The following is a 14,233-nucleotide window of genomic DNA, read 5'->3' on the forward strand; positions in this document are numbered from 1 at the left end:
ACCCCGCTCCCTCCTCCATACACACATGAAGATGAGTCTTGCAAGTTAATTCCTCCCATCAGCTGAGTTTGCCGCTCAGAGCAGAAGGGGGAACAAGGAGGAATTGGACCTCATTGTTGCTTGACTCTGGGGGCAAGGGGTTTCTAGACTTATGCAAGGGATCCTCAGTTGCTTAGCCTGCGTTAGCCCTAAAGGACAGCTAGAGCTTCCTTCTATTACCTTCTGAAACTTAAGACTTTAGCTCATTTGGGTGTGTACATTTACCCGCTTTAACCTTGTAAATAATTCTCTTATTTCCTTTTCCTACTAATAAATCAGTACATAGTTTATGATAGGATTGGCTACTAGCGTTGTTCTTGGTGTGAGATCTAAGGTGCAATTGACCTGGGGTGAGTGACTGGTCCTTTGGGACTGGATATAACCAGAATATTGCTGTGATTCGTGGGGCAAGGGCCCATCACTCATAAAGACAGTCTTGTCTAGATGAAGAGACAGATGGGGATGCCCAAGGGGGCTGTCTGTGACTCCATGGTTTGGCTGTTATACTGCCTGAGGAATATATACTGGATACTTGGTTGATGAAATCTAAATATAGAACTCAGCCCACTTGGGGGTTGTGCCCTGGGTCTTAGCAGTCTGCCCTGAGGTTGGTACTCATGCTCTTGAGTCTGCAGGACAGCTTGATCCGGGCTACCCTATTTATTGTTAGCTCCTGGAAGACAGACGGACACACCTGTGCCAGCCCCAAGGAGCTCACACACCCACACACCCACACACCCCCGAAGAAGCTTACAAACACCGAGTCGAAAGGGAAGTGAGGTTCCCAGCATCCATGATGGGCCTTGGGGATTGTCAGGAACTATTTTTTATTTCTGTGCATTCAGCACAATGGGGTCCTGATCTAAATCGGGGCTGCTGAGCACTAGTGTGATGCATATAATTATGAACAGTGTGTTTGTGTTTTTAAAGCACTTTGGAAATGTAGGACCCAATCCCCACTCAGGTGAGGAGTCCCATTCACTTCAGGGGGCCAGGCTGCAGGATTGGGCCCATAAATTGTTTGTTTCTATTACCATAGTGGCTAGAGACCCGCACAGAGTCTGGGGCCCCATTGTGCTAGGTGCTGTGCATACATATAGTAAGAGACAATCCTGCAAATAATACATATCCTGCTGTGCATACATAAAGTAAGAGACAATCCTGCAAATAATAGTTTCCATAAGAAAAAATACCTGGAGATCAACGATTGGGAGCTGCGCGTTGGTGGCTGGGAAAGTTTTTAATGTCAAATGTGAAACCTCTCTGAATGCATGAATTCTTTAATTAAAATTAATGTGGCCACTTCTGCTCCTGGGCTCTAAAATTCTAATAAAACCCACATGATAACTTCTCTCATACACAAAAATTAAAGTGTTCTGGATACAGATGGATTTTTCCCCTCAATATTTATTATTTCTTTCCACTCGGAGCCAAGGAAACCTTAAGAAATAGGAATTTATATGGCACCTTTTAAACTGCAGGATCTCTTCAAACACCAACTCAGATACAGGTACCACTGAGGTGCAGGACAGAACCAGTTTGCGACAGAAAGTGAAGCAGAATCCTTTACCCAAATGAAACGGGCAGAGGATTTAGCTAGGCAGAATGTAATGTTCCAGAGTTGAAATGTGAGTAGACCTCACCAATGTTGTTGTTTTATTATTTGGTCGGTGGCCATGCCTAGGAGTCGCCAGGACACCATTGCACGAGGTGCTGTGCAAACAGAGGTGGTCTCTGTACTGAGGAGCAAACAATCTGTTAGGGCCTTATTTTTGCCAATAGTGCTTTGCGATCTTTATGGATCAGCCTCTCCCCAAGAGAAATCTTATCTGAAGGGGACCAAAATACGACCGGAAATAAAGCATACATTTTTTATAGTGAGGGTAATTAACCATTGGAACAACTTACCAAGGGTCATGGTGGATTCTCTATCGCTGACCATTGTTAAATCAAGATTGGACATTTTTCTAAAAGATCTGCTCTAGGGATTTTCTTGGAATGCTGGTTCTCTGGCCTGTGCTATACAGGGGGTCAGACTAGGTGATCACAGTGATCCCTTCTGGCCCAGAAATCTATGAGTCTGTGAAATGCTATTGCCAAAAATACAAACACAGCTACTTCTTGCTGAGTTGCTGGCTGGGATTCAGACTGGCATGGCTCCATTCCAGCCCTGCCGCCGACTCGTGATTCTGGGCGAGTCACTTAGGGCCAGAGTTTTCCAACTCATTCATAGTTAGACCTACTTGGAGTGCTTTTGGAAATCCCACTCAGTCTCTGTGCCTCAGCTCCCCACCTGTCACATGGGGATAGTAACACATCTCCTCCCCCTCCCCTCTGTCCTTGGCTGCCTTGTTTATTTAGAGTAGACTGGCAGCTCTTTGGGGCAGGGACTGTCTCTCCCTATAGGTTTGTGGAGCTCCCAGCCTAGTGAGGCCCCGATCTCAGTTGGGTCCCTCTAGGTGCTACTGTAATGCAAATTGGTAAATATTAATAGGAATAAATTGGCACTTGATGGTGCGTCTCATCTGTAGATCTCAGAGCACGCTATAAGGCTGGCCCCAAGCATTAGGTGAGCATGAAGTTAAAAGACTTGCCCAAGGTCATACAGCTAATCGGTAGCAGAGATGGGATTAGAATCCAGGAGCCCAAACTCCATTTTCCCGGCAGTGCTTCCTGCTGCTCTATGGCCTGACCCTGCAACTCCCGCTGACTTCAGTGGAAATGCTCAGGATCAGGCCAGTAATCTGCGAACGAGCATGCCCCTGCAGTAGCCCAAGTGCCAGTACACGAGTAGGCAGTTTTCCCCTGTCCATCTCAGGCAATGGAAGAACCCCTCTGCTGTGCATCTCTCTGGGTGTTGATAAGATGCCTCAGAACTGTAGGTGTGGATTTCCTGTCTCTCCGAGCCACCCGTGACTGTGTCTGGCTTTGGCCTTGTAGGCTATATCAGAACAAGTTAATGTGTGTAATTTTAAACTTAGAGCAACCCTGACCAGAATGATGAATGCTCTGCAGCTGCCAGCAAATGAAAAGTGGATCGAATTGGCCAGGCATATTGAATGAGCCATCAAGGGGAGAGGCAGCGAGCCAGTGGCCTCTACCCTGAGGTAGGGCCATGCGAGTGTGTGTGTGTGTGTATGGGAGAGCTGGCCAGGCGCATTATATTGTTCTCTGCAAGCAGGAGAGTTGCATGCATTAGTGTTTCATTGCTCACAAGGGGGGCTGAGCATGGGAGAGCCTTATTCCAGTTCACACTCTGGTGCCAACTGGCACACGCAAGAGCGAGCGTGAGTCCCACGCCTGCTTTGATCACCAGCCTGCCTCCGCCAGCACGTATTGTTTGAGAGCCACCGGTGGTTCCCTTGACGCTGTCACTCTCAGGAAATGAGCTATGAGCATAGTCTAACTTGGTCTGTCAGCTACAGGGCTTGGAGCTTTGAAGCCCCCACCTGGAGCTGTATCTGCAGCATCGCCCCTGGTCAGCCTGCTGAGTTATTCTAGCTACATTTTGGGTCTCGTTAGCTGTTTAAAAGCAGTGCCGCAGAGGAACAACATGCAAGGTGACATTTCCAGCTGCTTTAACTTTCCAGCATTGAGAGCATGTGGTGGCGGAGTGAGATTCCAGCCTGGAGGTGCCTGTATTTGCTCCTTTTACTTGGCTGAGTGTAAAATTTGCAGTGAAAAGTTTGACTGGGCGGCAGTCAGCTAGTTCGGGCCTCGGCAGCAGGACTTGTGTTAAGCAGAGAAGAGGGGAAGGGAAGAGTTCATCACCGGAGGTTTTGTGTTCTGAACAGTGTTTAATGCAAACTATGCTCTCATTCCCTGGCACTCCTGGGCCAGCTCCCCCACCCCACCTCAGCCTGTGCTCCTGTTCTTCCAGCGCTCTGTCCCCAACATCTATTAAGTTTGTTCTAGGCCACAGGAGCCGGATAATGAAACTGACCAGCCTTGTTTCACCATCCAAGCAGAGTGAAATTCCAAAAGTCAAGAACTGGCACAAAGCTGTCAGGGGTGGCTTCGCAGTGTAACCATCAGGGTCAACATAGCTGCAGCCAGGGTCCAGCGCAGAAGCATTGACTGCAGCCTTCCAGCCAAAGTGCATACGCTCAGTTCGCTGTGTGCGTGGAGGCTCATGTTTAAACCCTGGCCTTCCCGCTCTGCGAGGGAGTTACAGATCAGACGAGCTGTTGCAGGACTCAGTTTGCCCGTGGACTTCTGTTGACATTGTCTCACCCCTTCCATGGCTGTACATCAGCTGATGCCCCCCAAACCAGAGGTGGCTCCATTTTAATGGTGGTACATGTATTCACTCTTTGTAAAGTGGTCTGGGATCCTTCAAGGAATGCACTTCAGTGATCCTGGAATGTGCACCTATGGCTGCTCTGCTTCCCCTCTCTTTCTGATGGGGAGGAGTCGAGTATGGGCCCCCTTCTTTGGAGCACTGAAGATAGCTTCCCTCACTGCACTGAGAAATGCTAAACCTCTGAGACATCCCGTTTCTGACAGTGCCCGCGTAGCCCTTAGTGAAGGATCTGGCTCATGTTGGGGTGGCGAGTCGCTCATTTCAGTCTCTGTCTGGGCCGTGCTTTGAAGGCTTAGCCCTGAATGTGGCATTCAGTTCACCCCCCAATTAGCAGGAAATACAGATTGTCCCCTCCTCTTTTGCCAGCCTGTCTCGGGACTGATTCCCCTGCCCCTGGTGTGTGTTTCAGAATTTCTGTCTGCGACGAAGACAAGTTCCGCCACAATGAGTTCATCGGGGAGACGAGAATCCCGCTGAAGAAGCTAAAGCCCAACCAAACCAAAACCTTCAGCATCTGCCTGGAAAAGCAGCTGCCGGTGAGTGAGGGCAAGGCTCTGGGGTGGGTGACCGGGCAGTGGAGTAGAATGTAGCTTTGACTGATCAGCTCTGCTTTTGGCCTCGTCTCCTTTTTGCTTCTTCAGCCCTCCCTCAGCTGCTTAGGGGGCGCTTTGGGGGCCCCACTCCCCAAACGGGTGTGGAGGGAGTGCCCCCTCGCCAGCCTGGCCATTGTGAGTTCTGCCTCTAAAGGCTCGTGCTTGGCTGCATGCCAACAGCAGAGCTGCTGCTGAGCCTCCGGGCTGCAAAGGGGCCAGCAGCAACAGCCTGGTGGAGGACACCCTCCTCTCCCCCATGGCAGCTGACAGGCTAAGGCAGCCTAGAAGGACTTGGGCCAGCCAGAGGGGAAAGATGCAAAGCCAGCAGCCCTCCACAGCACCAGGAGGAAAGAGATTCCAGCTCACGTGTTCGTGCAGCGCAGCTTGGTTTGGTGTGATGGGCTCCAGAGCATAGCTTATTTAGCCTTGGAGGAGAACTTGTGTAAGTGTGGTCATGAGCAGGCTAGGGTGTGCCACCGCTGCCCCCTATTGAATAGAATCAGAACGACTTGACGATGTGCCATAAACCCCGCATTGCTAATGGAGATTCTCCTTTAGCTCACATGGCTGGGGTTTGTGCTTTTGGAGTGTGTGCATCTGAGGGGGGGTCTGTTCACCTGCAGTCCTGTGTTGCATGGTGTGCAATGGAAGTGAGGCTTGTTACAGTAGGATAAACAAACTGCTAAACTCTGATCACCTAGAAATGCTGGCTTTGCAGCTCATCCCACTCTTCACATTGGAAGAGTGTGGGGAGGAGAGGTCATCCTGCCCGGTGTCCTGGCTAATTGCTCACACTAGCACCTTTGGATAAGAGGAGCAGAGCTGCAGGATGTTTCCCTGGGCAGTGACTCCTTTATCAGTGCGGATCACTTCTTGGGGATATTAAGCCATGTACTTGTGCAGGACACACAAATCACAGATGCTGTTGTCCTTTAAAACCATCCATCCTTTTCTTCCCCTTAAGCAGCCCTGACAGCCAGCCAATCTCTTTGTCCTGCCGATCAGCCCAGCAAGGCTTATTGGCTCCTGGGTCTCATGGCAGATGTCCTTTCTCGGGCCTGGGGGGCGGTTGCAGATGACTGCAGTCTCTAGTCCCGCTGGGGTGTCCAGGCAGGTGCACGGAGAGAGCTGTGTGTTTCCTTGGCGTGTAGGCTCAGCAGCGAGTGGTCCGTGAAGGATGTTGATACACTGAGGTGTGCAGCCACCTCGGTGTCCTACCCTCCCAATGGCAGCATTGGCTTCAACTGAGCGTCTCCTGCTACTCGCTGCAAGAGAGAGCGAGAGCCGTGTCAGACCCCTGGAGTGAAATCCAGGCCATTAAAGCCAGTTTGGCCATTGACTCTGATGGGGCCAGAGCAAGCAGGCTGCCTGCAGGCTGAGCCTTTCCAAACCACCCGCTTCTCATTAATTCTCCCAAGTCCTTAGGCAGCTGGAAACCTCAGCCTTCCGCCTCTCAATCCGTCTGCTGATTGGATCATTAAACTCCCTGGGTCCAGTTCCCCGCGTGCCCCCATCACACCCATTTAAAATGGGAGATGCTCCATTGAAGCCACTAGCCTTATCCCAGGCTGAGCAAGAGCAAAGCCAGGCCCTGGTGCAGGGTTGCATTCAAACAGAGGGGTGGTGGCCCAGTTGCACCCGCCCCATCCTTGGTCATCACAGGGTACCAGGCACATCCCCTTTGTGCTCCAGCAGCCTCATCATGCCCAGTCCACACATTGCTTGCCTTGGGATGAGTCATCTCCAGATTCCCTACCCAGGAAATCCTTGCCCAAGAGTGCATGGGGGAGGCACCGTGACTGAATCTAAAACCTCCTTAGATGTGCCACTAGTTATCATTTGGGCTGCTTTTAATCCCGGCTTGCAAGCAGGGCCTGGCAATAACAAACAGGCCTGAACTGCCCTCATCGTAGCTAGGCAGTGATTTATCACCCCAGGCGAGTGCTGTCGGCCGAGTTTCATGCGCTTTGGCTCTGGGCCCAGGAGAGTTTCCCCTCCCATGCAGCACTCCTGAGCAGCCCCTGACTCCCAGCCCGTGGAGCTACGGTATTGGTAAGCTTTCGGACCCCAGGCTGTAGGCAAAGAGCCACTGGGATGGCTCCTCGCCAGAGCAGGGAACTGGCCCAAGAGGGGCCCGTCTGCAGCGGGTGTAATTGGTGTAGCTGCACTGCCCAGGTCCATCAGATGCAATGGGTAGCCCAGACAAGGTGGCTGAAGGCTAGAGCTGGGTTTCTGGTGAAAAATGCAGTTTTGGTGACCCCGAAACACTGTGTGAATCCGTGTCCATTTTGCCAGATTGCTTCAGTCGGAAAGAAATCTGAAAAAATCCAAGTGTTTCAATTGTCTCATTCAAAATGACTTTTTGTTTTGAAGTTTCCTTTCCTTTTAGTTTTTAAATATTAAAAAAACATTTTAAAAATGCTCCAGGTGGCAATGGGATTTTCACTGTGGATGGAACAAACAGCTCACTGAGTTGTGCTTGTTTCTCTTCCCCCAACTCCCCCAGATAGATAAAACAGAAGACAAGTCCCTAGAGGAGCGCGGCCGGATCCTCATCTCCCTCAAGTACAGCTCCCAGAAGCAAGGTCTCTTGGTCGGCATCATCCGCTGCGCACACCTGGCTGCCATGGATGCCAATGGCTACTCTGACCCCTACGTGAAAACGTAAGTACGTGATGCGCGATTTGAAGATGGAGGCGGCCGATCCACCCCAGCGACCAGGCGGAAGGGCCAGGGCTTGTTTCTGGCTTCGTTTGTTGCAGGGGATTCCAGCCCTGGTCCTGTGCAGAGTTGGCGTGGAGAGAAGGGAGCCTTAAACTAGCCTGGCCATGGGCTTATGTGCTGGGACCAGAAGACGATGCCCCGTCTCCTGACTCGGTGCATGCCAACGAGGCTGGGGGAGTGGAGGGGGGTGTTAGCTGCCCCTAGCCTGGATAGATAGCCCACGAAGACTGGGAGTGTCACAGGAGCCAGAGGTGCCCAGCGCCTAATGATTCCTCAATTCTACGGCCAGAAGGAGGCATTACAATCAGCTGGTCAGACCCCCTGTGTAGCACAGGCCTGGGAGCCCGCCCAGTGAGGAGGCGACCGCTGGACGTGTGTCCTGGCTGCTGTATCGCAGGCAGGCGAAATCTTGGCAACTGGACATGATCCTGATTGTCCCTTCCACATCCCTGACCAGGACTTTGGAATAACCCGCTCCCCTCCCCATCCTCAGCCAGAAAAGGCTTCCCATGTGTTACAGTGAGCCCAGTGCCTGGTGGGTGCTAAGTCTCCTAGGGTCAGATTTTTAAAGGTATTTAGGAGCCTAAATATGCCCACGGGCACTGTGGGGGAGGGTTCCGAAACTCTTGTGGAATCCCAGCTGCCTGGCTACAGCTACAAGACGATGGGACAGCAGGGAAATAGCCACTTGAAAGGGCAGAGGCAGTTCGGTGCCGCCCGCAGCTGGCAACATCCTCTGGTTCTGGTGAGCCGGAACCGCCTCACTCTTTGAGTCGTAAAGACGCAATAACAGATGGGGCGAGGCAGGTGTCCCACATGTGATTTTAGTTGCCAGTGTGAGGACAGTGATCAGGCAATTGCTTCTGACATGATCCAGTGACTTTCCTTGCAAGCTAACGTAATGATTTAATTGTTCACAGTTAAGTCATTATTCAAGGCAATCAGGAAACATTATGCAGGGCTGGTGCCCATATCATGAGACAGGAATATTTAACCCCTTGAGAGGAGCCTGAGTAGCCTACAAGAGACTGTCCCCACCCATGCTCTGCCTTCTGATCCACCCACACTGATGAGCACTTGAGCGATCCAGTGGCGCACGTGTGGTCAGATCAGGCAACTTGGCACATGCTCTGGAGGCCTAGAGGGTTAGATCAGGGGACTGGGAGTCAAACTTTCCTGGGTTCTGTTCCCAGCTCTGCCTTTGACTCACCTGTGTGGCCTTGAAAAACAGGGGTGGCTTTGTTTGCCTCCCTCAGAGAGACAGTATGGGGCGTAGCAGTGTAAAGCTCTTTGAGATCCATGGGTCAAAGGTGCTATGACAGAGAAAAGCGTTCTTAGTGCTGCCAGGTTCCTCATCCGGGAGAAGAATAAGCAGGAGTATTCGTCTGTGCGCTACTTACCTGGCCAAGCACCTGCACTACGAGGGCGTGTTAGCAAAAACCTGCTAGGGCTGGCGCTTCCCAACCTACAGTATGGGCCATAAGCCACCAGTCTGCAGAGCAGAGTCCTTCCTGGTGGAACCTGGGAGATAGTATTTTGCTTACCAAACACTGAGTGGGTGAGGGGAATTGGTGCAGGGATCTCGGAATGGGAATGCTGACTCACTGTGGTGCTGAAGGGGTTAGGGAGGCAGCAGAATCTTCTCAGTGAGTGGGATTGTGGGGGTCCATGCACTGTAAAAGCTGCTGGGTGCATGGACCAGAGGAGCTGCTGGGTGCATGGAGCCTTGAACCATGGAGAGGATGGTTAGCAGAACAGCGTGCATGGAGTCCCCCATCCGCACTCCCAAACAGCTCATGGTGTAATGCACCATGCCTGGGAAAGGTCGCAGTGGTTCTGGCTTTGCATCACTCCAATCTGGCTCCCTCATTAATGCCCTGCAGATGAGTAATGAGTCGCAGCTTCCCTTTAATTTGTTCCTGTCCAATTCCTGGAGCAGCGGGGGGGCCTGGGAGTCTGATTGGGAGGCTGTGTGAGACTGTCAGCAAAGCTGGGGGTAATTATCTCTGGGGCAACAGATCCCCCACCCCAGGAGTCTGTCCGGCACTGCCATTTGGCTTGGAGGCTTCCCATCATCACCCCATGGTGGCTGACAGCTACAAGCAGCTGCAGCGATCCAGTGGCAGTGGGGGGCGTGTATGTGTTTGTGGAGCCCCAGCACGGCAATTTCCTCCCTCTCTTTCATATCAGAGGCCTCTGGCTGTTGAGAAGGGAGGGGAGAGTTTGGAGGAATAATTGAGATGTCTAATCTTGATTAGGGCCCTAATTAATTCAGCAAACCTGATAGTTTGCATAATACGAGCTCATTTCCCTGTGCTGGGGAAGCCTGGAAAGATTCAGTCCAAAGAATAACTCAGGCCAGTTCCCTCCCTTACATAGATTTTAAAGGATAGCACAGGGCTATGCAGCAGGCTGATTTTGAGTTGGGGGTGAAAGCCAGTGCCTGTGAAAGGGAGACAGCAGCCAATGGAGCAAGACATGATGCAGTAAACTTATCTCCCCACATGTTCTCTGAAGGTTCTTCACTCCTGACCAGCAGCCCCCCTACTGTTCCAGCCCTTGGCTCCCCCCGCACATGTAGTTTTTCTGATGCTCCTCAGTTGTGACCCACAGCCACTCCTGGGATCTCTGCCAAAGCACCTCCCTCCTAACCTCTACCCCATTGCTGTCTCAGCCCTGAGCTTCCCCTGAGGAGAAACTTCCCATGTGTCACCGGGGGGGGGGGGGGGGGGGCTGTGTGAGGTGCATAGGTATCTGCTAAGGACAAGGCTGAGGCCAGGACACACCTTGTTGTGGACTGGGAGCAAACTGGGCATGATATTGAAGCCCTGATGTTCGAGTGAATCTTATCTCGGAGCCTGGGCAGGAGTTAGGGGGACTGGGAGCCGGACATGGAGCCGTTCACCTGCTGGTTCCAGGTAAGAACTCAGCCGTCCGGGGTCCCGTCACAGACAGGTGCCTCCTTCCTGGTTTACGATTTTGGCTCCTGCTCAATTTCCTGCCTCCCTCCTCCAGGGCCCCAGGCCAGTGACCTGCAGGGCTAAGAGAGCAGCTGGTGATTGTAAGTATCAGGACAGTGCTGGCTAAAGGGAAGCCAGAGGAGGACGTGGTCATTTCTTTGCTTGCGACTCGGCATCTGTGAACTGTACACACGGCTGGTCTCTTCTACAGCCTCCGGTTCGTGCTGCTCCTTTGTCCTGTCTGCCCGCAGCCCGATCCTCTCACCCGCTTCTTCTGTCTTCTCACTGCCTCGGACACCTCCCAGGGCATGGATGTGTTTGTGCAGCACCTGGCAAGGGGGAGGCCTCTGTAGAAACAGGCTGAGATTTTCCGAGCCATTGGTAGTGTGACATCCAGTTCCTGTTAGATCTGGATGGGCATTGGGCATCCCCAGCCCCTTTGAAAGTCTCACCCATAGCAAACCAGGGAGTCCTGCGTGTTTCAGGCTGTGCTGGCCATGATGCAAGAAGCCCGCAGCCATTGGTGCGATAGTGTATGCTGAATTCCAGTTCAGGCTGGTTCATGTGCAGAGACGGGTGGGGGGTGAGAGGTGGCCTGAGATAATCAGCCAGGCTGAAAAAGCCAAAAGCCCTGTATCCCTATGATCTCCCCCCACCGCTCCCTGCCATAGTGCATGGGCAGGTAGCGTGTAGTGGACCAGTTCTGAATGATCCTCCCTGCCCCCCATCCATCTCTGTCCCACCACTTAACAAATAATTGGATCAGCTGACCTGTAAACAGCAGGCAGCTGCTGCCGCTGTTCCAGCCCAGGATCTGCAGACATCAGAATTGTGTCTTGGCAGGGGCACACGGCTGGCCGAGGAGATGGGCTAACGGAGCCTGTTGGAGAGGGTAGCTTGCATTTGCTCATCTCAGAAATACAGCATTGCTGAGACGTGAACTTCCTCCTCGCTTGCACTGTGCCTGTTGGATCCTTAATTCTACACCTGCCTGCATTCCCCCCACTCCTGGGTCCTTGCCCTTTGGGGGTGCATGTATACCCAAGAGGGCCCCGGGTGCACTGTGTTAGAGGCGTGGTCTAAAGAGCCTGTGGTATTTTTATTTTTGCAGAGCAGGTGTGCTCACACCGGTATCTATGGCTCAGTCCCAAAGTGGGTAATTACATTCTGCCTACCCGCCCACCCCTTTCAGCTCAGTTAGACAGAGGCTTCCTGTCCTAACTGGAGGTGTTGCTGTGCTCTACTTAGGAGCTGGTGTGTTTCACTCCAGAGGTGGCGACGTTTCAGCCAGTGTATGAAGTGGTTCCTGTGATGCCAATGTTGAGGTTTGCAAAATGCTATATAGGACATCCTTATTACTACTGCCTAACCCAGCCTGTGCCAATTGTATTGTTGATAGGCAGCTGGAGGGACTATTGGGAACTATTTCATGTGTGTGACGCTGTTGCAGAACTTACAAGCTCACCAGTTTCCTGAACAGAGAAGCAGGTGGTTGTGATCTATGGGAGGCCCCAGATGTACTTGCACCTCGCTCTTAGGCTGGCCTGTTGGCACATTTTCTTTTTGTCTTGCACCTTGAGAGCCTGTGATTGTTCACTGGGAAAGAATTGTTATTCAGCAAAGCCGGACCCAGCTTCTTGCCCTGTAAAAGACTGATGTCTAAAAGCTGGAATGTGGCCCCCGCCCCTGGAGAAATGGCCTGTTTGAGCAGAGTCGGAGTACACCCCCATGAGCTCCCTGACCTCATTGCTATTCCACTCCATGCTTGTAGGGTGACAGAGCACCTGCAATAGCTTTTTATATGAATCCCCCAGTGGTCATTATTCTCCTAGGGGAATAGCTTTCAAAAAATAGGGAAGCTAAAGGCTCTTGCCCAGGGAAACCACGCCGGTAACGTCTGAAGAAGGTCCAAACCATCTGTGCCCCATAAACTCGATGTGGCTAAATTACAGAGATGTGAATTGAGATGCTTCTTTCTCTCTCGCTGTGTCAGAGAGCAGGTGCAGCGTGCAGCGTGAGCACAGGATTGACTTTTATTTCCTTCCTGCCAAAGGGATTCTGCAAACCCTAATCACAACAAAAAATAAAAAGGCCCAGGCCAGGGTCGGGGGGGAAGCGTGCTGGCCATGGAGTGCTGCCCCGGGGTGGGTGGTTCTGTGACAGCCACCGTCCTGTCCCACACCAGGGACTGAGCGAGGGGCCAGTGCTAAACCCATGAGACTACAGCTTCAGCTAAAGAACCAGGCTAGTACTAGAGCTGGGCAGACCCTATACCACCCTTAACGCTAACCGGGCGTTACGTCTGTATCGGTATGTACCGTAAGCTGGGCAGGGCAGGGCAGGGGCTGTCTCTAGCGTGTACATGTGCAGTGCTCAGAACAGCAGGGCCCTGATCTCCAGTCAAGACCGTTAGTGCTACCATCACATTACGAACGGGAGCTGGGTCGTGCTGTGCAACCTAACACTCTGTAGCTCTCACCATACGTGATCAGCCCCGTCCAATGCACGGTACTCAGGTGTTATGACATTTTGTGGTTCCATACTGAGAGACAATTATGTCAGTAGCAAAACCAATCTGCATAATGGTTCTGTACAGGCAGTGATGCTTACTGTGAGCAGCCTAACCACTTCTAATTACATGAGAATACCTCTTGGTCACCTTGCCATTTGTACTGCAAACACTCTCAGTGCGGCTACATCCTGATAGTCCCCTATCGATCCAGTTGCCCCGGTTTATCCCTTAAGGAATGCATTCTGGGGCAGGTAAGCAGGATCGCTTTCTAGCAATGACTGATGTTTCCACTTTGAAAGGGAGACTTCTAAAATAGGGGATGATGCTTGTCTGTCTCACATGGAGCTGTGTGGGTTAATTACTGTGAGAGAGTTTGGAATCACTGGGTTGGGGTCTCTGGCCTGTGTGATGCCCCTTTTGGCCTTAACATCTAAGGCTGAAATTTTTCAAATCCATCTGTCAGATTTGTGCAACCAGTTTTCATAGGAAATTAACAGGACCTGGGGGACCAAACGCTGTAGCTGTTTTGAAAATTTCAGTCTGAGTTTCTGCTCAGCACCTGGAGATCCCAGCCTCAGGGTGGAAGAGGCTAAAGGAATACAAAGAACATTCCATTCACTCTGGGAATTCCATTGTCACTAGAGAGAACCTGTCCAAAGCTACCTGTGGTTGTTTCCCTGCTCTGTGGAACATCATCCACTTGAAGAAACAAATGCACTTTCTCTGCTCTCTTAACTGGGCACATATATTCTCAACCTCCTGTATTTCTTCTAGGTTTTGCATTTGTGATCCCAGCTGTTGCCTGGCTCCTTTCCTTCTAGCATAGCAAAAGGCAGGTCAGCTGCTACCTGTGAATCTTGTGCCACTATAGGTCTTGCAGGCAAGGCTCGCCATAGAATGGTGCGTGTGCCTATGCTAACCTTGCAGACTGTGCCTTTACCCTATAGATCCTTTTCAACCTGCAGTATGTGGGCCCCAATTCAGATGCATGGCTGCTAGGTCTGTACAAAATGCCAACTAAGTTCAGTCTGGCCAGCCTATGTTTGGAAACTCCACCCCCACATAATTGAAATTAACGGATCTCATTAAGATATGCAAATAA

The 14,233-nt window shown here is 51.6% G+C and overlaps 1 protein-coding gene across 2 annotated transcripts in view; it reads left to right on the forward strand.

Annotated features, from left to right (window-relative positions):
- The window catches only part of DOC2B (double C2 domain beta), a 129,764-nt gene that overhangs the window by 96,569 nt on the left and 18,962 nt on the right, over positions 1-14,233 (forward strand). For both annotated transcript variants that reach the window (XM_073316013.1, XM_073316014.1), the window contains 2 exons: positions 4,752-4,878; positions 7,442-7,599. In XM_073316013.1, the coding sequence (XP_073172114.1) occupies positions 4,752-4,878; positions 7,442-7,599 (285 nt within the window). The remainder of the gene's footprint in view (positions 1-4,751; positions 4,879-7,441; positions 7,600-14,233) is intronic.

This window comes from Lepidochelys kempii, chromosome 17, assembly GCF_965140285.1.
Source record: "Lepidochelys kempii isolate rLepKem1 chromosome 17, rLepKem1.hap1, whole genome shotgun sequence".
Classification (NCBI taxonomy): Eukaryota; Metazoa; Chordata; order Testudines; family Cheloniidae; genus Lepidochelys; species Lepidochelys kempii.